At 40.6% G+C, this 27,319-nt stretch overlaps 7 protein-coding genes across 11 annotated transcripts; 2 read left to right on the top strand and 5 right to left on the bottom strand.

The window, feature by feature from the left end:
- Positions 1-1,272: 1,272 nt before the first annotated feature.
- On the bottom strand, positions 1,273-4,892 carry LOC661943 (surface protein). Of its 2 annotated transcripts, none has more exons than XM_008198906.3 (6): positions 4,718-4,892; positions 4,213-4,559; positions 3,720-4,163; positions 1,746-2,329; positions 1,565-1,699; positions 1,273-1,519 (listed from the first exon to the last, which is right to left on the bottom strand). In XM_008198906.3, the coding sequence occupies exons 2-6, from the start codon at positions 4,553-4,555 to the stop codon at positions 1,382-1,384; spliced, it is 1,644 nt and encodes a 547-aa protein (XP_008197128.1). In that variant the 5' UTR covers positions 4,556-4,559; positions 4,718-4,892; the 3' UTR covers positions 1,273-1,381. The 2 variants fall into 2 exon arrangements, with proteins under 2 accessions (XP_008197128.1, XP_008197129.1); XM_008198907.3 differs by having other exon boundaries at positions 3,990-4,163.
- Positions 4,893-5,841: 949 nt separating this feature from the next.
- Positions 5,842-9,057, top strand: asun (asunder). The gene is made up of 6 exons (XM_968115.4): positions 5,842-6,081; positions 6,132-6,502; positions 6,552-6,642; positions 6,688-7,428; positions 7,477-7,816; positions 7,860-9,057. The coding sequence occupies exons 1-6, from the start codon at positions 5,842-5,844 to the stop codon at positions 8,159-8,161; spliced, it is 2,085 nt and encodes a 694-aa protein (XP_973208.1). The 3' UTR covers positions 8,162-9,057.
- Positions 8,167-21,175, bottom strand: Amun (amun). 2 transcript variants are annotated; one of them, XM_008198909.3, is made up of 5 exons: positions 21,039-21,175; positions 14,737-15,067; positions 10,938-11,194; positions 10,625-10,888; positions 8,167-9,715 (listed from the first exon to the last, which is right to left on the bottom strand). In XM_008198909.3, exons 2-5 carry the CDS (start codon positions 14,883-14,885, stop codon positions 9,390-9,392), a joined length of 996 nt encoding a protein of 331 aa, XP_008197131.1. In that variant the 5' UTR covers positions 14,886-15,067; positions 21,039-21,175; the 3' UTR covers positions 8,167-9,389. The 2 variants fall into 2 exon arrangements, with proteins under 2 accessions (XP_008197131.1, XP_015838084.1); XM_015982598.2 differs by having other exon boundaries at positions 8,167-9,703.
- Positions 21,176-21,288: 113 nt separating this feature from the next.
- On the bottom strand, positions 21,289-22,471 carry LOC659433 (ankyrin repeat domain-containing protein 40). 2 transcript variants are annotated; one of them, XM_970758.5, is made up of 4 exons: positions 22,131-22,470; positions 21,989-22,083; positions 21,779-21,937; positions 21,289-21,685 (listed from the first exon to the last, which is right to left on the bottom strand). In XM_970758.5, the coding sequence occupies exons 1-4, from the start codon at positions 22,247-22,249 to the stop codon at positions 21,378-21,380; spliced, it is 681 nt and encodes a 226-aa protein (XP_975851.1). In that variant the 5' UTR covers positions 22,250-22,470; the 3' UTR covers positions 21,289-21,377. The 2 variants fall into 2 exon arrangements, with proteins under 2 accessions (XP_975851.1, XP_966427.1); XM_961334.5 differs by having other exon boundaries at positions 21,779-22,083; positions 22,131-22,471.
- A 68-nt stretch (positions 22,472-22,539) lies between these two features.
- Positions 22,540-24,499, bottom strand: frj (farjavit). Its single transcript, XM_968184.4, has 6 exons — positions 24,288-24,499; positions 23,947-24,239; positions 23,752-23,903; positions 23,338-23,552; positions 22,976-23,291; positions 22,540-22,928 (listed from the first exon to the last, which is right to left on the bottom strand). The coding sequence occupies exons 1-6, from the start codon at positions 24,497-24,499 to the stop codon at positions 22,698-22,700; spliced, it is 1,419 nt and encodes a 472-aa protein (XP_973277.1). The 3' UTR covers positions 22,540-22,697.
- Positions 24,500-24,539: 40 nt separating this feature from the next.
- On the top strand, positions 24,540-25,820 carry LOC662097 (uncharacterized protein). 2 transcript variants are annotated; one of them, XM_008198910.3, is made up of 5 exons: positions 24,540-24,658; positions 24,719-24,775; positions 24,822-24,943; positions 24,994-25,085; positions 25,129-25,820. In XM_008198910.3, coding segments are annotated over exons 2-5 (825 nt in total). In that variant the 5' UTR covers positions 24,540-24,658; positions 24,719-24,773; the 3' UTR covers positions 25,738-25,820. The 2 variants fall into 2 exon arrangements, with proteins under 2 accessions (XP_008197132.1, XP_973309.2); XM_968216.4 differs by having other exon boundaries at positions 24,635-24,775.
- LOC662133 (G2/mitotic-specific cyclin-A) lies at positions 25,808-27,206 on the bottom strand. The gene is made up of 3 exons (XM_968250.5): positions 26,543-27,206; positions 26,242-26,496; positions 25,808-26,199 (listed from the first exon to the last, which is right to left on the bottom strand). Exons 1-3 carry the CDS (start codon positions 27,065-27,067, stop codon positions 25,891-25,893), a joined length of 1,089 nt encoding a protein of 362 aa, XP_973343.1. The 5' UTR covers positions 27,068-27,206; the 3' UTR covers positions 25,808-25,890.
- Positions 27,207-27,319: the final 113 nt, after the last annotated feature.

Below are 27,319 nucleotides of genomic sequence, written 5' to 3'. Positions count from 1 at the left end.
AATCCGAATCCTAAATGATTGTTAAAATAGTATGCAGGGTGATTCTTTTAGGGCCTACATTACTTCTAATGTAGCCAGAGCTTTAAAATTTTGTATACGATCAAAATCGGCCATTCTGAGTTCAACTAAATTATTTTCAAAATGGCTTACAAAAAAGTGGCACCATGTTTGAAATTTTAAATAGATACTATACATTTTTATTGCATATTTTAATTCACCTTCTCAAGCTGAGTAAAATTTACCCCAGTTGTTGGTATTTATCTGTCATAGTTTTTGACATATGTCAATTTTTTTGTTATAATTTTTATTTGCAAGGATTTATCTAAGATATTACAGTCCTTAACCCTTTGCGATAAGTGAATATTTTTTGCTTTCGATAACCAAAAGTTTAAAGAGTCTTCTAGAATTTTCAAAATTGTCAACTGTCAAAATTCATGGCTAGTATGATTTTTTAAAATGGTTATCAAAAAACTGCTATAACTCAGTTTTTTCAAATGGAACGGCCCTATTTTCTTAACGGCAATCGAAAGGACATCGGTATTTATGGTGATTTTTATCAGTACATCCTATACCTATCTCTTAAGTTTTTGAAAAAAATCACCAAAAACGGGTTTCACTTCGTAATTTTCTTAGGTAATCAAGTGAACCATGCAACAATTGTCAAACTTCAATATTTTATTTAGTTTTTAGCTGGTTTATTATCGAATAAGCAACAAAACAATAATATTTAATTATGGTTTATTATAACTTAGTGAATTATGTAAAGTAACTCAGTCAGTCTGTGAAAATGGTGAACAAATCGAACATTTCTTTTTATTAATAGCACAGTTTTATCATATTTTTCGAAAGTTTATTTGATTAAAAATGAAAATATTGAGCCAAAATTCAGTTTTTTGCGATTATTTCAAAAACTGTGGTTTTAGATATAGAAGATGTGAATAAAAGTCTGCATATTTTTTTTTGATTTCCATTAAAAAACAGGGTCATTGCGTTTGAAAAAACTGTTTTATAATAATTTTTTAATAATCATTTTCAAAAAATCAAAGTAGCCTTGCAATTTGACAGTTGGCAATCCTGAAGATTTTAGAAGATCCTTCGAAACTTTGGCTATCAATTGCAAAAAAAATCACTTATCGCAAAGGGTTCAAAGTATAAAAAAATTTAAAGCACTAGCTACATTAGAAGTTAAAAAGTTTCTAATGTAGGCCTGCTATAGCACCAAAAAGTTTAATTTTTTGGGGCTAGCGTCGAAAAAGAAAGTGAAGGAAAAGCTGAAGGAACGAATTAAAATTTATTTCCACCTCGCACTCCACACACTAACTCTACTATACAATAAATAAAATAAATAAGTTTAGGCACTACTGATGATTTCCCGTGAGATCTACGCTGCCGGTGGCGGCTTGAGCATCGACCGAGCCGCTGAGACCAACTTCTGCGACACTAGCGAGGCTATATGTGGGCTTTTCCGCCACATGAACTCCTTGGTCTTATCATGATCGTCGAGACTTTCCACCCGGACCTGCAAAAATCTCTCACAACCAACCTTTGCCATTTCGTGACTCACTTGTTTAGGCTGGAGGACCCGGATCGAGTGGAGCGTGGCAGCCCCTCCGTGCACTATCCTAAGGTTCAGTCGGCCGTGCATTTCCGCAGTCGTGGCCGTGGCACTCTTGACTTCACGTTTGGCCCCTTTGGCCATCTGAAACCAGACAATTAACCGCAAAAGTACAATTTTTGGCACAAACCTCGCGCTCAACTCGAAGCGTTAGGGGCCCGAGGATAAAATTTGTCTTAACAGTGGTGTGGTCTGGCATCATGTTCACACTAACGTCGCCGTCTCGCTTGATCGAGCTCAGGCCGAAAAGCGTGGCCCGGGCTTTAGGGCCCGGCTTTTTGGCCCCAGTTGTGGCCTTAGTCTTATTTTTACTGTTTTTATTGTTCTTCCTTTTTGTCGTTTTCTTCGTATTTGTTGCCCTTTGAACGGGCACGTTTCTAACTGCCGGCTTAGAATCGCTGGTTTTCGAAATGAGGATAAAGGCGGGTTCCCGACTCTCGCTCTCCGTGGACCGGGCGATGGAAATTTCGGCCATTTTATTGGTCATTCCAGCCGTTCGTTTGGTATTGGTCCGTTTTTTGTTGGTTTTGCGTTTGTTGGTCTTCTTGTTCGGCGTGGTTTTCTTCTTTTTGGCGTCGTTGTTTGACTGGAGTTTCACACGGACGGGGTCGTACGACTTGCCGAGGATTTTGTTAATACGGCCGATTATGTTATCGACGAATCTGTTGTACTTTGAAATGTACATGGCGGGCATTTGCGGGGTTTGCATGGCACCTATTGAAACATGTTGTAGTCGGGGGTTTACACAAATTATTTTGAGCAAAACTAGAACCACCTGTGGTTCACTGACTCACTTGCGGTTCGGAACAAAACAACGGTAAAATAATTGTGTCACAGTCGTTAAAATTGATTTGGACTTCCGGTGGGCGCTTGATTTGGGTTTATTCGCGCCGTAAACGGCGAGAATGCCGGATTAATGTTCTTGACATTAAAAACGCTTCCTTTCTTCAGTATTATTATTAAACTGTTTGATAAATCACAAAGTGAAAATAGATTGAATTGCAAAAACCTGCAGTTTTTCACTGTGTTTCCTGTGCAACTTTCTAGTTGAAAAAATGATAGAACAGCGATTTGGTGATTAGGGAATGTCCGGGTGAGCGCTCGATTTGAATTTAAATCGAAAATCTCGGTGAAAAGAAATCCGGCCTGTGACCATTTATAACGGAACCTCGAAGTCTGTCGAGGTCAGTGGCCAGGCCGGGTCAGGGCCGGACTTTCTACTCAAGGATGCTCGAAATAATGGTCCGGAACAAAGGCTCTGTTCCAATAATCCACCGTGTGAGTGTCAATTATCCGATAATGAGGCATCATGTGGCAGCAGTGCCGGCAAGCGAAGCGCGAAAGCCCCCGCTTGACCTCGGAAGGATGCGCCGAAGAGGGTCACTAGGTGACCTACATCCTCCTCGACGTGCCTTCCGTGGCCTACTGCGGGTTTCACGGACATTCCTCGCATAGCTGCGTACGATTGAGGGGTGGCGTGGTTCTAGTTTTGCCAGAAAACACCTTAGAACACGTGTTGGCTCTGTTGTTAGATCGAGTTCTAGCATGCTTTCATGATTGCTACTCTACGAGGAAGTACTACCCCACTACTGGTTAAGTCGATGGCTTTGTCAAGTCAATGAGTCTGTCGAACGGTATCGTCATGCTGCTACTTACCCAATTTCGAACTGGACTATTTCTACGTGTTAGAGGCGAAAGACATGCTTAGTTAGTAGAGAAATGCATTAGCTAGATAAATGTCACAAAATGTTGGGAACATTTTGCTGCAATCGATCGAATAAATAAAACACAAGATTTGGATTGTACTGTTTTAATGTTTTTGTACAAATTGATACAGATTTGGGTCACGAGACTGTGACATATACCTAGTATAATGCAAAAGCATTTAAATAAATAAATAAATAAAACGTTTAAATAAATAAGAGGGTACAAACTGGCACTAATTTTTGGAGAAGAGCAGAAACCGAACTACGCAACTACAGATTTGTACAGGATGGACGAAAGTCTTTGACATTCAGCCTCACTACCTATCTCACTTTGTTAGCTGTTTTGTGTTGTTTTCTGGCTTTTTTTGATTTCTTATGTTTACGATTTTTGGACTCACGTGATCGTTTGGCTTCAATGACATCGTCGAGATCAGTCTCGTCATCGTCATCGTCATCGTCGTCAGTATCATCGTCGTCGTCGTCGTCGTCATCGTCGTCAGTCAGGCCTTCGAGGGCGTCGCCATCGTCATCATCGTCGTCGTCGTCATCATCGTCGTCGTCGTCCTCAGCGTCATTCGCTGGCACCTCCTCGACAACGACGGGTTCGCTGCTTTCAGTCGGGTTTTTGTCGACGAAAGTCTCACTGTCAGGGGCCTCAACAGCCGTACCGTTAGTCTCGTTTTCCAAATCCCCAGCGGAGTGCTCCTCCAGAGTGTCCTCTTCGGCCACCTCTTCGGCGGCTTGCTCGCTGGCTGCGGCAACCACGGGCTCGGCGGGAGCGGGCGCGGGCGCGTCCTCGGCCACGGTGTCGTCGTCATCGTCGTCGTCATCATCATCGTCACCTTCAAGCAAAGTTAGCAACAACCCTCCAGACACGCCAATTCGACTCACCTCCGAGAATATCGTCAAAGAACCGGTCGAAATAGTCATCGTCGTCGTCGTCGTCATCGGCGTCGTCGTCATCATCGTCGTCGTCGCCGATGTCTAGGCCCAAATCGTCGTCGTCGTCGTCATCATCGTCGTCGTCATCGGACGACTGGCGACCAGTCTCTTTCAACTTCTTCGGGGCTTCGGTGGTTGGGCCCTCAACACTCGTAACACCAGTCGTTTCCTCCTTTTTAATCCCTTCAGTCTGGACCGACTGTTCTGATTTCCCCTCACGTGTCACTATAGGGTTGCAAAGGCACTGGGCCAAGGCCAGGCATAGCAGCGCTCCGAAGAGGTATAACCGCATAGTGCTGGAAGAAATGAAATTTTCTAAATCAGTTGCCGCGATATTTAGCACCTAGTCGGCCGAATTAACGGTAACTAACTTAACAGTTAAAACATTCCTGAAAATTTTCGGAAAATCACTGTCACTCAACCACTCGATCCCATCACTGCTCCCGGAACTTACCCCGATTGTAGGTCACACTGGAGCACACTTATTAATCACACCGTGTAACACTGTTATGTGCAGAGCTATGACCTGTGCTGACCGTGAGGCGGATGACAGACTAACAACTTAACTCCTTCGCCGGGTTAGTTCTTATACCCATGGTGACGTCACGGCTGGAGGATGGTGCTTGTTGGTCGGCCATCCGGCGTTCCGCCTTTTCGGCGGAGACGTCACCAGGTGGGTGTGTTGGGGGCCCTTGCTTAATTATCGGCAAATTAGCCAGTAATTGTGGAAAATCAAATTGTTATTATTTAAAAGGCAAATAGCCGACAACACCTGGCCAATAGTTACGAACCTGAGTAGGTCCGAGATGTAAAAATGCGACAATTATCTCAGAAAAAGTGTTTTAAAAACAGAAATTTGTTTGTTCAGTGTTTGAAACAGCGGACTTGAATATTCAAACTTGCGTGTCTTTCTAGTTCCACTGACCTTAAAAAAATAACGCGACTGAAATGAAAACGGCAACAATTGGTGGTGTATGATTAATTATTTATTCCCCGCATTTCACAAATTCGGCGTCGTTTGCATTTTTTAATTGAATTATTTGTAAAAAACTATTTATCGCACTTATTGCCCCCATTCCCAACACACATAATTATGAATCATTTTCGCAACTTTCTTATCTTGTCCGCCAGACTTTTTCGTAAGGATCATTAATGAAGATAATTAACTTAATGAAATGCAAATAACATGCAAATCGAGTGTACACTTCGTTGTACCGCAATTTATTTGCTTAATCCGATCTTTGTTTTATTTTCCAAAATCGATGCGCTTATAAACAGTAGACTTGAATCTAGAAAAGCTGAAGAATTTGGCCTTGCTACCACTTCTTTTATGTTTCTGGGTCATATGCACATCAGTGGGTCACACACTTTTCCATTTCTAAAACTAGTTTTAATTTCATTTAGCTCCGATGCAGCCAAGTTACCCTACAAGACAAACATAAAAACCGGCCTATAACTACATGCGCACGGCCGGGAGAGTTTAAATGACGAAATTGTCAAGCATTTAAACGCGCGCCAATTTTTTGACAAGTCACGTGACAAAACAACTCAAATAACCTCACAAAAAGAGTACAAAAAATGTCATTTTCAATAACAAATAAGTTGTTTCCGTCGAACCACAAGACGGTTTTTGTGCTAGACCACACGCCCTATTTCGGTATATCATGCGAAAGCCCCATAGAGCTCGAGTTTTTGAAAGCCAGGACTCCCGGCTTTATCCCCATGACCCCCATTTGCAAGTCGCTGTGGACCTCCAGCGTTGAGTCGGCTATCGAGTATTGCAGGATAGTCTGGGACCTGTTCCCGCAAGGGAAATTGGTACGATTTGGCGGCTCTCCACCACTTTTAAGCCAATGAGGGGTTTGTAGGTTAGGTTCATTGCTAGCGACACTGTTGCTCATATTTTGAATACATGGAGCCCCTCGCAGCAGAATCTGAGCCACGTTATGAACGCGATGTCGCTAATTGGGGTTCCGCCCCCTCATGCCATCAATCGCAACTTGGAATATACCGTTTTGCACGGCTTGAGGGCCGCGATTGAAGCCCTCAGTGACTGCACGGACATCCAAGTGAAAAAGAGCCAAAATCAAACTTTTGGCGACGTGCAAACGAAACTAATAAATCGGTGCAGAGTGATTTGCATCACTTCGGCACGTGACAATGACAGTATGAAGCGATTGGAGGAAATTTTTTTGAGTGTCTTGCAACAACAAAACAAAGTTGCCGCAGGATCTGACAGGTTTTTGTCCCCAGTTTTTGTTTCCCCCCTACGTTCAATTGTTTTCCAGATTATTGACAATTGACCATTGCCACCTTGTCATAATCAACACTTTCCCGGTCAATATCGAGTCACAAGTCAATAATCACCCCCCAAAAAATGTGAGTATGTTTTTTGGTGAGTGGCGAAAATGACAATTTTTTTAGTTGTCAACAATTTTGACAACGGAGGTTCACTCAATCAAAGCCCCCTTGATCTCGAACAAACTCTCCACTCTTATTTTGGAGCACTATAACTTGGCTAGTACCACAGTTACGGGGATTCCCATGAAAGAGGAGCAAAATGCGAGTTCCTCGGCCAACTACGACGTGGAGATTTACCACGCGAGCTCCGCTCACACCGCCATCCTCAAGGGCAATGCCCTGGATTCGGCCGCCATTCGCACCATCAAAGACGGCCTGGAGTACGAAACGGTCACCTTAAAGTGGTGTACGCCGCGTGGGTGTTCCGGGTCCGAGCTCCAAAATTGCACCGGAATGTTCCGGATCACTCCGGTCGATGTCAATTCCAGGCCGTCCCTTTGCCTTATCAATTTCCTCCTGAACGGGAGGTCAGTCATGCTGGAAATGCCGCGGAAGGCGGGAGGGAAAATCACGAGTCATTTGTTGGCCTCCCATGGGGGCGAAATTTTCATCCACACTTTGTGCACGGCAAGGTCGGTCCTGGAGGACCCCCCGAGCATTTCCGAAGGGTGTGGCGGGAGAGTTACCGACTATAGGATCACTGACTTTGGGTTGTTGATCAAACAGAACACCTTGGTGCCGATCAAGGCCGGGTTTGTGGACGAGGGGAATAGGCCGATTCAGAAGATGAAGACGAGGCTGAATAGGCACACGAAGTATTGGCCCTTGACGATTAGCTCAACTTTGATTTTTAACTTGAAAGGGGTAGGTTACCACTTTTAAAAAATAAGTTTGGGAACATTTTTTTTCCAGTACATTGATCCTCTTCCGTCGATTATAACGAAAGAAAAAATCACGGAAGAGGAAGTGTACCAGTGCAGACGCATTATTTTCAATCTGATATCGCTTGAGAGCAAAAACGAGTCGTTGTACTCGTTGAACGCGGGTCAAAGGGTGAAGGGCCAAAAAAGGGAGGACCAGTATAAGGCCATGTGGAACGAACTGGAGACACTCCTTAAGAAAAATCTGCACACAGCAGACCACAGGAGCGTTTACAACTGTCTTTTAGAGTGTCACAAATTCAATTTCGAGGAGGAAAAACTTTCAGATAAAGTCGAACTAGATGAAGCTTTACGCGAATTGGATCACATAGGTATAATACCTTAATCTGACTAAAAAATAAATACGTTTTCAAGGACCGTCGAAATCCGACTCTGACGCCCCCCGAGCTTCGGTTATCCGCGCCACTACAGACTCGCCAATGTCGCCCCCACCACTCACCAGTATTAACCCTCCCGTGGCCAAATCGGGCACTAGCAGGTCTGGGGGCATTTATTCAGCCCCCCGAACTCTGCTCGATATCTTCACATCGCAGGAGAAGGTGAAGTCACGGCCGGAGTTCAGCGGGAGGCTGGCAGGTGGCGCTGTTGCAAAACTGTACGCCAATCACAAGTATGCCGATTCGGGGTCTAGAGGGGAGAGTATGGAAGTTGAATAAAAAAATGCCGTGAAAGATTTATATTTATGAAAATATCCTACAAAAAACCTCAAACTCATTTTCTACAACTGATATTTTTACAGTTACATTGTTCAGATTATGAATATCTCCTGTTTGCTATGATTACAAGAAGCGGCGTGAATAGGAGCGAATAAAAAACATGAAAAAAGTCGGTTCAAGACATTCATAATCCACTTTAAAAAATATAACACATTACTATATATATAATTTTAAATAAATTCACTAACTATCTGTTTTTTGTAAAAGTGTTATGTATACATTCTACAGTATTATTCATAAAAGGCATTCAGTTATTTGTTGTATCTATATATCATATAAATATTTTATATTAAAATGGAGCATCTCTAACTCGAAATTACAAAATCGCGTGCCTTGGTTTCTGATTTTCTCTTCCGAATTGGTTGGTTTGTACTCCCGTTGAATACGATTTTATAACACCGATGCGAAAATTCACATTTGAAGTCTGCTCCTGATGTAATCACTGAACGGAAGGAAACTAAAGAAATGTCATATGTACACTGCGCAACAACACATCTTCAAATGTAAAAGTTCATGTAACCTTTCGTAAGTAATATAAAAGTCAAATGAAAAATTGGAATGTTCGTCAATTACGCTAATAAAATGAATGCCTAAATTTAAAACGAAAAAACAATGAAAAATAAATTACTTAGTCTATTCTTACATGTATAATAATAAGAAAGTTGATTAAGATCGGTATCAAAATAATGCGACTACTTACATGTACATATAAAAAACAACGGAACAATTATACAGAAAAACAAATATTACAATGAAATATGTCGATATTTCAGGTGAAAATTTTACTCAAAGTGGTAACCTCGTTGTTTGGCAAATGCAAAAAAGGGACGTACCAATTTAGTTTTAACTGCGGCCCCTCCCTTTTTATTCACCTCGAACAACAAAGCGCCGCCGAAAATCCTAAAGACTCTTGCACGAATCACACGCAACTATTTCTATCTCTGTGAAGATTTCTGTTTTACGGGGCAAATATAACATGAAATGGGTCCGTTTTGAGTGCCACTTGGGAGGATAATGAGAGGAGAAGTAACACACAGAGCTACACTCAAAAACCCCCACTTGACCACGACAAAAAAACAGTTGTGTGTACAGTTAATCTAAACCTTACACGATTACATCTTTTAATTTAGTTAAAAAAATAATAAACTTAATGATACGCCCGTATTTGTCACTTATCTCGTACGTCCTCCCTGAGTTTTTTGTTGGGGGCCTCCATCGAGTTGGAATCGTCCTCTTCAAGGGCTCGTTTGATTTCAGGAGCCATCGAATCATTTGTCGAATCCGAGACCACCGAATCGTTCGTCTCTTCGGCTTCTATGGAGGCAGGGCTGCTGTTGTCCGCAAACGAGGTGTTGGTGTCCTCGTCGATCAGCGTTGCTGATTTTCCGTTCGCCAGGCCTTGGTTGCTCTCTTCGGACGTGGTGGTGTCGAGGGAGTCGCCGTTTTGGTGCACGATCGCCGGCGGGATCGAGTTCCCATTTTCTAAAAGTACAGCTAACGAACATCAAACAAACACAACACGCGAAATCACACCGACAAATTAAAAAAAACAAATATAATATTTAATTTATGATTGATGTCTAGAAACAGAAGGCTGTTAAGTCATTTGTTTTGTTACATCAGCGCTGGATAATGACGGTACGAGCGGCTAAACGCTTTTTGATTGTTTTGCAACATTTGCTTTAATTCGATTTCTGAGAACACCATCTTTATTTCGACACTAAACCCAACAGACTGCACTTCCGACTCTATTCGAGCGTCAACTGTCATACTAAGTGTGACAATTACTTTGTTTACAACAAAATTCAATCATGCGTTACGACGGTTTACATAAAACGAGTGAATTAAGCCGATTTTATTTGTGATATAAAAGTACGGACAATATTTACAACTTCCCGCTCTAAATCGTGATTATTTTTTTTCTTACATTGTGTATTAAGTACTGACAACCCTATAAAGTAGGTTACATATGGCGAACCACTAATTTCCGCCCGATTTTTTCAAAAATTCAAAACACAGCTGCGACCCACTTCTATGGCGAGCAATGACAATGTACGATTTTATAGTAAAAACGAAATTTTCAGAGCCGTGTGAACATCCATTAACGTAAAAGAAAAATTCCCAGCTTTGTGCTATCTTATCACAAATATTTAAATAATCTTACTATGCGTGCATCGTTAAAACTGGAAAAATGTAAAAAGCTTTATAAGAGATTATTTCACGCCACTTTGGAACAATAAAAAATAGAGCTCATGTTTTGCTTAAAGTTGGACTTAAAACTTTCGATTTAATTCAAAATGAATGATTCAATTAACCACAAATTGCAGTGCAAACGCAAAAACAGCTTGTCGCTTCGATGTAATTATTTTTGTTAGTCATACGTCTAAAAAGAATTCAACTCACTAGAGAGCAACTCCGGCTGTATGTCTGAAACAACATAATGTGTCCACAGCGCCAGCTCGACTTTATGGGGCGACCAAACGATAGCGTCCGGCCTGTTATTTTCCTTTGCGGCCTTATTCAGTCTATCTGCCACCGCGTTGATGTGACTGACGAACTTCAGGTACTCCTTTGTGGTATAATCGATGCCTTCGAAATCCGGGATCGCCAGTAGACACTCATCGGCCATGAAAGGGGCGCTTTCTGGACACGCTGCCGCTAACAGTGCTAGAAAGTCCGATTTGAAAATTTGCAATATTACTTTTTAGGGGCCTACCTGAAGCCATCGTTGTGCCTACACCTTTTAAATTTGATAAGGCGGTGATGGCTTGTTCGAGATTTGGAAGTTTCCTGAATGCTTTTTTGGTCTCTGCCATGACGGCTCTTGGTGTGTTTACTTTTACTAAGTAGGAGATTTGGGGGTAGTATTTGCCACGACATTGTTTCCATTTCATCAACTGGACGAGCTCTTCGTGGATTATGTGGGCGTCCTTGCCCCTGCTTTTTATTTTTTTGGGGAGTTCATTCTGATACCTGCAAGAAATAACAATTCGGAAAACTGTATTTTCGCAAAAGGTTGCTTTAATAACGACGCTGAACCGCAACCTGAACAAGGACAACACACTTTCACCGTTTCAGGGAATTAATCGTCATCTAACTAAGCCTAGCCACTTTGGGCTTAATTTCAATAAATAAATACAAAGTATTTGAAAAATAGAAAAAAGTGTTTTAACCGATACATAGTCTCAACATAATTTTTTCTTTTCATTGCTCTCTGTTGGCCAAGGTAAACACTTTAATAGAATTCCATGTCACAATAATTGGTTTGCTTGAACGTATTTCAGTTCTGTTTTAATTTATTTCTCTCAGAAATGTCTCTTATTCTCAGTTTAATTAAAAATTGCCTTTTCATTCATTCCATTCTTTTATTTATTCAATCACATTTTAAAATGGTATTGCTTCTTGTTGTGTGAAGGTATGCTCATATTGGCAACAAATTAAATATTTACAATGACAACGGCACAGTTATTCCTATTACAACACACAATTCCCCTTCAAACTTAAACAAATCTAGAAACATTCATCAAAGCGGTGATACAATATGAAAAATAAAAACTTGCAAAACCCATTACTAAAAATGGTTATACTCGGCTCACACGCGCAAGTAAAACACATTAGTTAACAAAGCGGAAAATGAAAAAACGTTACTTTGCGTTAAAACACCGGACCTTGCACTGCTACTCATTTTTTACATCACACAAATTTATGATACGTCTATGCGACTGAAATTACTGAAAGGAAATCCTGAATCACTAACGAATGAATTTTTTAATATTAATTAAAAATAATTATTTTTCCTAAGCCTAACACAACCGTTTCCGTTGGAAATTTTCGTGCAAACAAAGCACAAAACATTTCTGCTCATCCCTCGGAAAATACGAAATTAACGTGGCAACTTTCCACGACGAGCCGCGCTATTCTGAGTAATTTAAAATCAATCATTTTAATTTAGACGTTGACTTGCCGCGCTTAACTACGCGACTTTACGTTCGAATCTTACATTTCCCCAAAATTGTATTGTCAAGCGAGAAAAGAAAAGCTCCCACACATACATTGCGTTACAACGTATTTTTTATCATTTCATTCGACAAAAACATCCCCAACTCGGGATATTTTCAGTCCAGAGAACTTCTAACAACCCTCACCGTTATTTTCCAGTGAAAGTTACAACTTGAAATGTTATTTGCAACAGCGAACAAGTTTCACAATATACTTGAAAATATTTTCGTCGTCGGAGCGCGACTCCTTACAACAGCAATTTTGTAAGAAGAAACATAAACAAAGGTCGAATAATACAAACCTTTACAACCACCGGTCAAAAATCGGTCTTATTTTCAGCAACAAAGTCATAATCCGCCACGAGAAAGGATGATTTAAATGACGGATTAGGGAGATATCGCACTGATGTGATAACAGACATGATAAAAGCACATGGAACAATTTGCTCGTTTCAGTGATGAAAGTGCGCATTTTTGCCTGCTGGAATTAATTAATCCTCAGTGAGCGAAAGGAAAAAAGTGATACAATAAGAGTATCACTTTCTTCACTTGTTGAGCAAAACAGCCATTCTCTCGTCTGGACTAAATCACTTTTCAGGTTTTCCGCACCGATGGAAATGTTCAAAAAATATTACCTCCTTCGGGATGTAACGAATTTCCCGATTTCTTAACGGGTTAGAAATCAGCATTGTCAATAAGAAGGATATAATGAAAGGTAATAAATAACGCCTCATTTTAATAATTGGGGTCCATTACACGAGTTTTAAGTTATGAAGGTCTGAATTTTGCTGTTATTTTGCAAAGTTTTTGGCAATGATTGGCAATACAACAGTCATATTTTATTTGAAAAATAAATAAATAAAAGCTAGCATAAAACGCAAGTTGGAGGAATGAATGCAGTATAGAATTTATTTCCTTGACGTCAGTTTTTCTTAATTAAAATGTCTTTAATTTTTAACTCGTTAAAGTTTTGTCCTTATAGTCCCTGAGCTTGTAATAAAAAATTGTAAGGGTTTTCTCTAAGCTCTAAATTTGAAAATAGATTGTATATAAACCCTTAACTTTTTTATATTTCTTCATCAGGAAGAGATCAGAAATTAATGAAATTTTTACAGTAATCTCAAAGAGTGACGTAAATAATATATATATATATATATATATATTTTTTAATTGTTGGTTTTAAATGAAAACAGCCTTAAAACCAAGCCAGAACGGACCATTATTTTAATATTTTTGTTTAATAAAAATCACCCCTTCATGAAATATGAGTTTAATTCATAATTTTTTATATTACTTTATATTTAACACAAATTTGTAGATTTGTAGAGAAAAAAACGATTGATGGACTTCTCTCTTTATTGCAGTGAATAAAAAAGTTCACAAATTGTTATCTGTTACAAAATTAATTATTGTATTTGAAATACAAGATACGTTTCCATCTTTTTCTCAAAATGACTAAAATTGGCCTGATTTCGTTATAGCATTGGACATCCCAATTAATCCTTAAAACTGCACTTTCAGGAACCCTGATGACTAACCGATTTGTTGAAGATTTTCAGTTTGAAAACGTGTACTTTTTGGAAAAATGGTTCTCTGGACGTAAAAACCCGTCAGATTTAGTTTTGTTTTAGGGAAAGTAGCAACCCGTAACGGTATTCGCAACAGCTCCGACCGCCATGCTCGTAAAACAATAAAATTTTCCGTAAAACCTTGAAGTTATGGACGAAACAACCCCAAAACCCCCTTTGGACAATCTCAGCATCGCTTAACGTCGAAATCGTTTCGAATGAAACGATTTTCCGTGAAAATCCCTTGGCAAACTCCGGAATCCGTCTGGTAACTTTCCATCATGGCGAAGTGTCATAAGTAATTTAAAATCAATCATTTTAATTCATTAAACTGAACCAACGCCACGAGAATCCTGAAACAAGGCTGAAGCCTTCGCTGAACGAAACCCGTTTCCCAAAAACCTCAAGTGAAAAACAATGACAAAGCTCTTAATCCCCCCACTACATGAAAAATGCACAAGTTGGGCAACATCAATCAATTTAAACGGCGCGATAAACAAACAGTCAAGTGGAGTGTGACGGTGGCTTCGAATTTGGGAAAAAGTGGCCGATTTTGGCGGAAATCGGCCTTTGGTGGAGCCCACGTCGATCGCTTTGTTTGAACAGACACCATTTTGAAAGCAGGCTTCGCAGTGGCATGTTTCGGGCTTTGCGGCCGCCTGCCGCCCCCGGCCGCCGTCGGACGTCGTCCCCGAGCCCGGCGGGGCCCGGGGCCGGGCCGGGGGCCCCAAAGCGTGCCATCGGCGTAGCCATGACGCCGACATTAAGCCGCGTTCCGAGCTCAAAGTGGCAAGTTTCGGACGTGCACCGTGCAGTTGTCACCGATCACCACGTGACGAGGAGCGTGATTTTAATGACCGTCCGAGAAGATATCGCGGGGGTGAGAGCCATTCAGTGCATTAGCCGAGTTCAATGACACACGGTCGCTGTGCACTGGCACCGCACTTACCAATTGTCCAATTTGAGGAGCTCCTCCGGCTTCTTGGCCCTGCGTTCCGCCTTGAGTTTGAGGGCTGTGGGGTAGAGTTTGAGGACCTGTTCGAACTGCGTGTGAGTACCGTGCGTGAAGAACGTCGCCGTGTCTTTAGCGGAGGCCATAGCTGTTCACGAACTGGCGTACTGTACTGTAGTGCGAGAGATCGCCGGCGGTGGCGGCACTGGCGTGGCCTCGATCGCCCGATGTTTCCCCTAGCCGGGCCTGACAACGTCTGACATTCCCAAGCGGCGTTGCCAGCTGGTGCACCGATCGCTCCCTTATCGGATTTCGGCTCAGACGACAGCTGAAATCAGAAAAGCACAGCTTTTGCTGGCTGAAGGAGGGCACGGAGGATGCGGACCGCCAAGGACCAAAGCGTCCTGAAATCGCGACCGGATTCGAGCGAGCGGCCTCGCTACGTGCCAGCGACAACGTAGCAACCGCAACGCCCATTTCGGCGCTCCTGAAGCGATTTCTGAGGACTTTCTTCACTCTTTCGGAAATATCAATGCGCAATCATGCTCAAATTCCGGATTAATTAGCACAAAACACTCTTATGACCGTCATCGGGAGACGTGGCCTCATTAAACATTTAAATTCACGGGCAAGATCAGGCGTTTTTATTGAAAAATGGCCCATAAGAAAGATGAATTTTCGGCGTCTGGTCAGTCTAAAGCCTAAGTTTTGAATCTATTGAAAAAGCCCTTCATTAAACACGCTGATGATAAGATAATCTAAGATAATACAGACTGTATATTGTCCGTTTGAATGAAGTACAATGGCGAGCAAAAAATTTCGGGCACTTTTGTCTCTGTATGAAAATAAAATGAATATTATTATAAATAAAAATATTAATTTCAAGTATTAGCTGAAGTCTATTCCGATTTTTTTTAAATAGTTGTAAAACTTATTTAAACTTAAATTACTAATACTGTCAGTGATGACCCAAATAAAAATGTTAACGCTTTATTAACGAAAAGTTGCACATTGTTGTTACGCTGTTGTAACCACCTGTCTTGACAAGAGATGGTAAAACTTACATACACATAAGCGGGAAGGTTTTAGTTAATATTTTTAAATACATAGGTAAAAATTAATGAATTTTAATTTTTTTCAATTAAAAAAAAACTACTCAAGTCACATGGTCTTGTTAGGAAACGATAACTTTGTGTGAAACATAATAATGAAAACTGAAGAAGTTTGGAACTGCAGATTTTTTAAATATGATTTTAGGAATTTTTTCAAGATTTTTCCCGTACTCTATGTTTTTCAACGATGCCAGTTTTTGAGCAGCCTGTATTTAATGTGTTTTGCGACGAAAGATCTTTTATTGTGGATTTAAAATAGGACAGGATAATCATTTAATTTTTCAAGTAATTCATTGTATTATAAAATTTACATACATTGCAAAATACTGTTGACAGCTGACGTACAACTGTTAAATAATTTTTGAATAGTGTTTTTCTAGCGTCTGTAGTTTAGAAAACGGAAATCGATTAGTAAATTCATTAGTAATATTAATTTTTATATTGGTAACTTTTGCTGTCCCGTCCGTTATTGCAAATGATGTTCTTATTTCTTACAACATTAAATAAGGCCAATAAATTTTAATTTACACTGTTTAATTTTTATATTGTTAGTCTTTAATAATTTAAACCTAAATAAATTTTTTGAGTTATTTTCACACACAAGATTTTTTGTGCCATCGTTATGTGTAAAGAAAAAGTAAATTAATCAGAAGTCGTCACTCATTGCCTTGTTCTTCAGTTTCGTGATGTAAAAGTTGGAATTAGTGCCTCTTAATTAGCAGAATTTTATAACAATTGTTCAACAATAAAAATGTGAAGTCTTTTTTATGTCCCGACCATTGTCAATTGGTATTTTTTTTCTTACTCGTATTTCAAATTTTTCAAACAGTTTGACGGGTACTATGTTTCTATAGTACAGAAAAATTCGCTTCTACTGATACAGTTCATAAAAACTGAAAATAACGTGTTCCTAAGTTTTGAACAAAAAAAATTCATATTGAATTTTAGCTTATTTTTACTCGTAAAAAATGTTACCTATCTTTTAAAAACTATTCACCTATCTTCGTTTTTATTAATTAATTGTCGCAAACTCAAAATTATATACAATTAATTGTAATTTCAACATCGCTCAGTTCGGAACTATCACCGCTCTAATTAATTGCACTAAAATTATCCTTCCGGAGTTTTTTCGGCCGTTACCACCTGGAGCAGACACGTCCGCATTAAACATTTAAATGTACAGGGTGTTACATGCAATTTTACTTTGTTGCTTCATGGCGCAATGAGTTCCGGTTTTATTTTCGCACACACAGGGTTAATAAAACGGAAATCTAATTAACTCGACCGTTTTCTCGATAAATAAACTTTATAATAGAGTTAGAAAAGTTGATTTTGAAGCTCGGGACGCCTGCGAACGCCTTAATATTATGTTTCAAGCTATTTTAAATATTTTCATTGAACAAAGAACAATAGCATTGTTACATTGTTAAAATGACTTGACTTGTAGGGATGCCCAAATGGTGTTTTATTCAGGAAGTGCTGTTACTGCGTGGCCACATTTGCAAATTTGCTCACCTGTTTAGCGCAAAATGTGCAGTTTCAACAACCAGTCACCAGTTAAGTAAACAAAAATAAAACCTTGGGTAGGTAACATCGCTTGGTTTTTCACGTGTATTATTTCACAACACACTGTATATCGCAATTATGGGTGTGCGGTTTTGGCGGCATCTGCTTACCCCCCCTATTGTTACATAAATTAATTTGAACATGTTGAAAGTCATAGAAAAAAATTGTATTTAACTTTAGAATTTTTATAGGATTTTGAACAGGTATTTTCGCATTTATGTTATTTTAATTTATTTCCGACATCTATTTATTTATCATCGGAAAAAACTAGGGAATGATAGAATTACCCACTGCGCTGTAAAACTAATATTTTTGCCACCATCCGAAAGCCGACCCTCACGGTAAAGTTCCCTTTCGACCCTTCTACCGCTCGGCTGTTTCTTTTTATGGTAGCCCCACATCTGGCCTTTCCATAACCCAAAAAGGGCAAGCCGGAGCGGGGCCCCTGTGTGATTATAATTCATTTTCCAATTGTTTACTGAACGGGAAAGCTAGTGAAAATAAAACTCCACGATTTGGGAAACTGTAAACCAGGAAACCCAAACCATCGGTTGCTAGACCCACAGCCACCTGCACAACAGGCACGGCCGTGAGCCAATTGTCAGTTAACGTTAACCGACATCGGACGCTGCCAAACCTAACCCTCGTCCTTCCACGAAGGCACCGATAGCGGCTTTTCAGACGAACGGTTAAAACCCGCCGCTGGGCAATGAGCGGCGATGACGAAACGCTTCTTACAATCTCGCGTTTTCAGCTAACGGTGCCCTGAGACCTGCTAAATAATTCCCAATCCGGCAACAGCGCTTGTTTGTTTCCTGTGATATCGTATTTACAGCACGACAAGCGCTCGTTTCTCCGCTGCCGCCGCTTTTTACCCGGTTACATGCATACACCATGGAGTAATCAACGAAATTATACTCCGTGTCGGACTACCTGTTACGATGCCTAGCATGCCAGGATATAAGCCTTTCAACACACAACCGCATTTTCAAAAAGGAAAAACAAACTAAAATTTAAAAAAATCCGGTTATAATGTAACCGTTAACCGATAAAGTAATTTCGGGTGCTAGATCAATCCGTGGTTACACACTTAAAAAGCTAAACCTCCCGTCTTATATTCATTAAATATTTTATTATTAAATAATACTGCCTTTTCTGGTCATTCAAATCACCAGAACCCAACCAAATAGCGCTTGTTGAAATAAGTTCCTTTGTTTATCTAATTAATTAATCTGTGTTTTAAAAATATCACAAATACCGTTACAATATTTATTAAAAACTCCACCCACGGTCATTTTTTATAATTAAAGTTTCAAGTTCGATGTCTCAGTAAGTCACAATATACAGGGTGATTCAAAAGTGACGGACAAACTCCCGTATGATGATAAAAGACGTTCAGTTACGCACAAAAATGAAGTCAGATTTTTTTCAAGCAACTTAATTTTCATATATTTTTTAATTTGTTTTCTTTAGCAACTGTATGAATTGTTATTCTTTTGTTTCCTAGGATGTCGAATTTTTAACTTTTTTAATTGTTTTGCACATCATTAGACATCAATTGTTGTTTTTTTTCAACAAGTATTTGTTTAATGTTGCAAGAGCTGTCGTTTCCGCTAGCTAAAGTCAAAAAAATAATGATCTGAAGCACCAAAAAATGATTTAAAAATTTTACTTTGAAGGGCTGTACTCGTGAAAAAAGGCTCAAACAATTTTTTGTCATAGGAACTTTTAATTCAGTTTGATGCCTTCTATCAGCACCCGAGTGATTGTACGGTACTTTTGAATCACCCTGTATTTTTAATACTTTGGCGTTTCCCAATTTTTTCAAGCCGTCAAAAAAATATGATTCTAAAAATGTAATAAAAAGTGCGCAATATGAGTTAGAAATATATTTTTTTTGGAAACTGACTTGAATTTCATAATTCTAGTAAAATAGTTTCATTTATCACCAATCCATCAACGAAAAAAATATAGAAAAAAAAATTTGTTTGAGTTATTGGTTACAAAAAATATTGTGCCTAACTATATATAGCACTCCTTGCGCTTGTGCTGTAAAACACGTGAGGGAAAATGCGCCTATTTTCCAACACGTAATTCTTTAATCTGGATTACTGACGTCTGAACGCGAAATTTCGAGCTAAACTCTATCATATCTAATAAACTCGTAAACAAAACATATTATTAAAAATAATTTTCCATTAGATATATTTTATGACGATTTAAGAGTGAAAACTGCGGACAAACGAACGCTTGGCTCTCGGGGACTTGATAAAAATAACGTCGTTGTCAAAAGTTTAGTGCGGAAGCCGCAGAGATTTTCATCACGGTTTCTCGGTATTAACTTTTCACGTGAATTTTGCGCCGGTAAGCACGTCCGAGCTGCGTACACATTGTATTTAAATGCGGAAGATTTACCCATGGATTTACGCGATGGGCATATGAACGTGCTGGGACAATGGAAAACCCGGAATATGGGTCGGAACCCTGCGTAAAAGCTATTTTTACACACCCATCGGGAAAAGTTATCTCCTCAAGAAGCTTCAAACTCGTGCCTTTGAATGACAATTTTGACGTAATCATTAATCTTCACTGTCAAACCAATTTTAAGCCGACAGCTGGGACGCACTGACTAACAGGACACCCCTGTGACTTGCAAATTTAAACCACTTTAAACTTACAGAGTGGAGGCGAAAGGAAAATTTAGAAATTGTTTTATTTCCAGCATGTGGCGATTTAACTGTTTGGATAACATTTCCAAATAATTAATCAACTTGAAAAAATGGCTATTTTAATTAAATTCAATTAATTAGCGACTTAAATTTTGTATTTGTGAGGCGCATTACAAGAAACGGCTCATTTTAATCAGATCAAGAGTGTTTACGTCACACGAGCCGTATCGAAATAACATAATCAAGTTGGCAGCTGGCACTTTAAATTGACAGGTGACAACGTCCACCAAGTTGAAGAAATAAATAAAAATACAGGTGGCTTTGGCTTGGTTCTTTACAGCGTGTCCACATTACACATTTACAGCGCGATTGTGTAAGTGGCGCAGCCTTGGCGAGCGCCCGACTGACGTCATGGCAAGCTGCGATCCGGCGAATCGTTTAAAATATCAGAGTTGAAAACGGGGAAAATCCCGAGTGGCGTTACACGTTGACCATTAAAACCGATTGTATTTTCGGGGTGGGAGCTGAATAAGTCAGGAGAAAGGAATCCCCTTTCGTTCTTACGAAATAAATTATTCATAATAAACACGTCTGCTCGAATGCAATTTAAAATATGGGGCGAAAAATACCGATGAATCATTACGCGTTCGATAAATTCCAAATCGGGGCGACTGTGGTGAAAATAATTACGAACACCACTTGTTGCTAAACCCCCGATTTATCTCCCGAGGAAAACAAGCACAACCACCCAGCCGTGCAATGGCGAGATATTCAAATTTCTCGCCAGAAAAATAATTTCGTCGGTGCTAACGTCCAAGAGATTACTAAAATTCCGCCAACGTTGGGCGAGTGATGGACGTGTTATTTTTATTTACACAACGAACTCGTCTTGCGCCGTACATTGGGAGACACGTGTGGATTTCAATGATAACAGATGCATGTGGGTACTTACCTATGCAGTAGCGTGCGATGTTGACAATTATATTTGGTCGATTCGATTTTCTACAATCCTATCCCACAACCAGTTATTCTTTTTCTTCCACGGTCATGACACTGATTACGTAGTGGCCCCTTTTATCGCCAACAACAAGTATCGACGTAGGCTCTGCACGGCCGCGCGACATCTAGGGCCCGGTAGGCGAACTGCTCTTAAGGCTGCATCATCCAACTACCTTAAGGATCAGTGATAGGTTTCAGGAGTATTTTTCCGAAGCAATAACTTTATTCAAACTAGCAGCTCTATAATAAATAGACAGAAATCGTGGAGTTCCGAACTTTAGAATGCGTTCCCTTAGTATAAAATTGTTTGATTCTTACAAGTTGATATACTCTGATAGCAATTGTTGGGTTTATCACTGCCCAGGGGCATCTTGAGCACCAACTCGAGACTCTGGAAATTATCCAATCTCTTAACATCACTATCTTTCCTCAGTCTCGTACTCGGCAACTTCCGAATCCTCTCAACTTGAGACTCCAACACCTCCAACTCCTCACAACAGATCTTGAACAAGTTGAGATAAGTCAACTTCCAGCGCGGAATCTCCACTTCGATAAAATCGGGGTCGCTTGAACCCGCAATGCGCACATTTAGCACGAGATCTGCAAACAAATCTCACCCTAGTCGCAAAAAAACTACGTACCGGGTGACCACAAGAGAATCTTTCATGGACACCCGGTATAAACCAAAATTACCATCATTGAGACACGCCGGGAGCGCCGTGGTGGGCATGGCCGAGAAGTCCGGCTTGCCCCTCAGTTTCCCGATGTCAACTTGGCCGTTGACCGGCGCGTTTTTGAGATAATTGGGAGTGAATTTCGCGTCGTCGAGAGGGGCTTGACTCGGGTCTTCCCCTAACAAAGCAAGCGTTTCGGGATTAGTACAAAGATTACCAGGCGTTTCACCTTTCAAGTTCTGAATCTTGGGATTCGCGCCGTGGCTTAGGAGAATATCGGCCACTTGCGAATTGCCGCGTTTAGCCGCCCAGTGCAGGGCCGTCCTGCAAAAACAAATTGTTTTTCGGAAAAAAAACTGAGGTTATGTCACCATCCGTTGACGCTGTTTTTTGCGTTTATGTCGAGATTTTGCGATAGGAGGGCTAGGACTGCCTCGATGTCCCCAATACAGGCGGCTTCACGCAGTTTTTCTTCAAGAATTGAGCTCATGGTTCATTTTTTGGGAGGTTATTTGAGACACCGCAACAGTGTTGGGGGAATGAGGGCCGTCTCATGTGGCGTGATTGGGGCTAGAAAGCGCGTGGGGTTTACAGAAACGTAACGAAGTGGCACAGTCTCGATTAATTTTACATTTTTGAAACTCAATACGCATGTCACGTTCTTAGGGTGGCGGCACTGGTCGTAAATCACTGGGAATTTTTAAAATCAGTGATAATTATTAAAATTATTGTGTAAACAAAGTTTACCGTAATTTCAAGGCGTAATTTACAAGTCAAAAAGGTAATGCAAATTTTTATTTGTCTACAATCATAAACAATGTATGGCCCCATCATTACGTACAAATACATTTTACAAAACCCTATCAATTGCAAAATCACCTTTATTAAAATATTTTTGGTTCTTTTTGTACTACACTAACGAAGACACAATTCCAAGATTATTCATTTTTTGCCGCCTTCTCGGCTATTTTTTTCTCCCTGCGCCTCTTGTCCTTCAACAGTTTAAACCCAACAACGTACAAAATTACCCACAAAACCAACCCTGCGTGATAAATCGAGTTATAGTATTTCAAAATGAGATTAACTTCAAGTAACAAAAACGCAATGCCCTGGTATGAAAAGAAGTGCATTCTGAAAAACCAGTGGACCCATTCCAATACTTTGAAATACTGAAATGACTCAATTAATTGGTAAAACGGTGGTTGTGGCTAACTACCGGTCCTTTTCCGTCCTTGAGGTACAGTTTGTAATACACATCCTCCAGCATGAGGCAAAGGGGCGCAGTTCCGATGCAAACGTAATACCCGGAGTAGACCCCGTGCCAAAAGGAAGACACTAGCATGGTGACAGCCGTTCTGTATTTTTTGCTGGGGAATCTTTTGTAAACATTGACCGCCAACCAATATTGTATACAGATATTCCAGTGCTTCATCGCCTCCCTGTAAGTGGTGCAAAAATCGGCCCCATATGGGTTAATATTATGGATAGTTTCAAAATCGTAGTCAGTCTTTTTTAACGCATCCTCGTTTGATCTAAAATAATGACTCAGGAAAGCGTTGGGAGAACTAACCAGTTTACATGAGTTTTTTCATTTCGTGGAATTTCTCCGATGGTCCCTGACCCGGTTTAGGGTTCGTTAGAGTGGGATATGCCCCAAGACCTGCCATGGTACAGACACACTCTGATAACACTATTCCAATGTAAATTCGCATTCTGAAGATGAAAAAGTTCGGCCAAATGTACCAATAGCGGTACAGCCAAGATCTCTCATAAAATTCGTCACTCATCGCGTACTGGAAAACAATTATAAGGAAAAAAAGGACACAGGGACGACTAATATTAGGGGGTGAAACGAAAACTACTATTGCGCCATCTGGTGGCGCTTACGTAACGTTCGAGGGAAGTCCCTAAATATTTGTCCTGGACTTTAGGGTACAATTGATCATGCACCGTGTCACCCCCTAATATTTCAGCCCCCTCATTTAAACCTACAGATATTGGCCAATAGTAAGAGCCCCAAAGGAATAAAGCAGAGTAAAGAGGAACATATTTGAGTTTGTCAATAGTTGCTTTCTTCCAGTCCGCGTGTTCGGAAAACGGGAAGTTGAGAGAGTCGACAAAAGTGCGATACCGGTAATAAGGGCCTACAATATTGTCATTTTACGTTTCAAAAAGTGCGACAATTACCGGTCAAAACGCCCACGTAATTAAACGCGTAGTGGATAATATCGAGACACGTCGGCTCGATTCTGTTAGCCTCATCTTCGTCTCTCTCCTCTTGGTTTTTTTCGGACGTGTCCCGTTTCTTCCGGGAATTGTGAGTGGAGTTTACCTCAAAAGCTAAACCCACCAGCTTCAAAGTGAGGATCATTTGAACTAGATTAGTGTGAGCTGGCGGGTATGGAATCCCGAAGTGAATAGTTGAGCGGAAGAAGAGCAAGTAAAGGAAGGAGAAGGCAAAACTGGCCAAGTGACATTGTCTGAAATAAAATGAATTAGACGGGATTTTGGGGGCGCTTGACTGTTACTTCTTATTCACAAACAAGATTATCAAAATGTTGACAAAAACGGTGACGAAGGAGTGGAGTATGTGAATCCCGGAGACAATCAGAGTGATGCAAAGACCAACAGCAGTCCCAACATTTTTTTTCAAGTCTTTGTCTTTGATGGTTCGGTAGTAGTAACCGAAAGCTATCGAGAAAAACAACAAACATAAATACACAACGTCGTCATAATTCATTTTTTGTTGTGATTATTAAAAAATTACATAATCATGCTCTGATTAAGGTTAGGTCGGTACTGTCAGTGTGACAGCTGTCATTGCTTTGCGTAAATATTTTTTATAACAAAATGATAAGCACTTAGATAAGACGTGACGGTAGCGTGATAAGCTGAATTTGTAATAAAGAGCGAAATTACTTTAAATGCGTGTTTTATTTACACTATTAAATCGTTATAGGTTATGTCACCTGCAAAAACAACTTCCGTATTTCACGCGTAATGTGGTCACGACCATGTAAGTGATCGAAGGGTGGTTTCGAGTGATTCATTTGTGATTTTAGGGCTAATTCGGGAAATAAAATGAGTGACATTTTTGAGGGCACTTTGGACCGCTTCAAGGGCGTGACAGTTCGTTCCGAGGTCGAAAATTGTGATCCCCCCTCGTTAGCAAATAAAATAGACAGTGATGGTCCTCTTAATTAATTGTTTAAATAAATTAAACAAATTTTGTAGAATCGCTCAAAAAATGGCGCGAAAGTGGCTACCGAGGGGTGTGGTTTAGGGTCCATTTGGACCAATCGGATTGGGTCCCGGTTCTGGCAAAGGTTCAAATTCAAATTTTGCCGCTTTTCACTAACTCTTTTCCAGAAAGGGTTTCGCTTCCACCACGCCAAGGATGATTTCGTTATGATGTATCTGTGGCTTCCCGTTGACGAATTGTGCAATATCCCGCCGTACGCCCACACAATGATCGGTGTGGGCGCTGTTGTGGTTAATGACAAATCTGAGATTCTTGTAGTTAGTGAGAAATATTACCAAGTGCCTCATTGGAAGCTTCCAGGGGGGTACGTCGAGCCGGGGGAGAATCTGGTGGATGCTGCGATCAGGGAAGTGTGGGAGGAGACTGGGGTTCAGACTGAGTTCCACTCAGTCTTGACTTTACGGCACACGCATTTTGGGATGTTTGGGTGTTCTGACATTTACACGGTTGTGAGTCTCAAGCCTCTCACTTTCAACATCGAAAAATGCGAGAGGGAGATTGCCAAGTGCACGTGGATGGATATTGAGGAGTATCTGAACCACCCAAATGTTCACGAGTTGAACCGGTTTTTTGTGCAAAAGTATCTGGAGCACCTTAGGAAAAATTTGAAGATTGATTGGCACCATGGCATACACCAGGTCTTGAAAAAGGCCTACACGGTGTATTTCGTCACGGACGCGGACGAAGGCGGAAAAAATGCCAAAAAGGACGATTAACTTTTTTTAGTCTGCAGATGCCAAATTTTTTAATGATTTGTAAATACAACAGTCGTAATAAAAAACTGAATAACACTTGACAATACTTTATTAATTCCACATACAATTTATAACAATTGGAACAATTGTAGTCACAAGTACCTATTTCTATAATCACTCTTCATCATCAAGCTGCAGAATTCGCGGTTTTAGAAGCGCCACCCTTTGGTACTTTACACTGGCATATTTCTTCTGAATGGCTTGTTGTTCCTTAAACGGTGAACTCTTGAACGTTTTGTGCTGCTTCTGGACCACTGGACTCAACTGTTTCAAGGTGTAACCGGCCGTTTCCTCCAATTTCCTGTTCCAGGGCTCCGGCTTGGCTAAAGTGTGGCGCGCGAGGGCCAAAGACGCCGCTGCTAATTTCGACGGAAAGTGCTGCAAGTATTCGTCGCCTTCGAGAAGCACCAACTCGCTCAAATACTAGTCAAAATTATTATTTTTTCCGATAAGTTTCAAACTTACCATGGCTAGGTAAGTGGTTTTCTTGTCCACCTTGTGTTTGGAGCAGAGCCGTTTGATGAAATCCAAAATCGTGGGCGGGTTCATCTCAAAATTGAGGACTCTGAGCATGAACTGCTCCATTTTATGGATCTCATTAACACTGAATGCGTCTCTGGTCAAGTAGGACCACTCCTTGGAGTCCGGTGGGTACACATCCTCCACTTTGCCGGCGATCATCATCGCCGTGGCTCCAACCAATTGGAATTTGCTTCTTATCTTAATTGGGAAATTTAGCAGTTGAAAAAAAATTACAAAAACTCACCACCGAGATGTTGCTCAAAAACCGGTCGAGATAGTTTACCGTCAAATGCACCGTGTTGTTACTCATCTTGTACTCGTGAGCCACGCTCACGAGCCAATCTACAAGCACACTCCTCATCTCCCAGTTCAGGTGCAACTGCTTCGTCATATAGTACGGTTTTATGATTTGCGCCCTTTTCTCAAAACCAAACAAGTACTCCAAAATCTCGTCCTCGTACTCCTTCTCAAACGAATTCGCTTTCGCGATCAGATTATTTTTTTTGAACACTGGTTTAAGTCTGATCGTTTTAACGGGCCACTCGACTTGGGCTGGGGACACCACGGTTGTACTCACCGGTGGCATTTTCACAGCTTCGTCTTTTTCCACCGGCTTGGGTCGCTTTGCGTTCTGCTGGAAGGTGTGGATGGGCTGAAGGGCGACTCGTGGGATATTCGACTTGAGACTTTTCACAGGCTCGAAATTCTTCGGCTTCTTATTTTCGGCCAAAGTGGAGTATACATCTTCGTGTATTTGAAACGTGGCCATTTTTGGGGCAAAAGTACGGTAGAAATAGGTAAAACTGGGCGGCGAACGTCTTGTAAAATTTTACAAGAGATAAACGTTGTCAAACTTTTTTGTATGTTGATTTTTTGCGCGCCTCTTTCAATTTAAAAAACGCTTCGTCAAGGAAACCCCTCCTTGGCCAAAAAATTAAAACTTAAGCGGCGCGCTATTACGCGTCTTGCGGCCGTTATGTAGTAATTAATACCAATAAATTTGGGTTCGTTGGTAAATTAA

Source organism: Tribolium castaneum, chromosome 6, assembly GCF_031307605.1.
Source record: "Tribolium castaneum strain GA2 chromosome 6, icTriCast1.1, whole genome shotgun sequence".
NCBI lineage: Eukaryota > Metazoa > Arthropoda > Insecta > Coleoptera > Tenebrionidae > Tribolium > Tribolium castaneum.
This window is presented reverse-complemented; position numbering and strand designations above follow the sequence as displayed.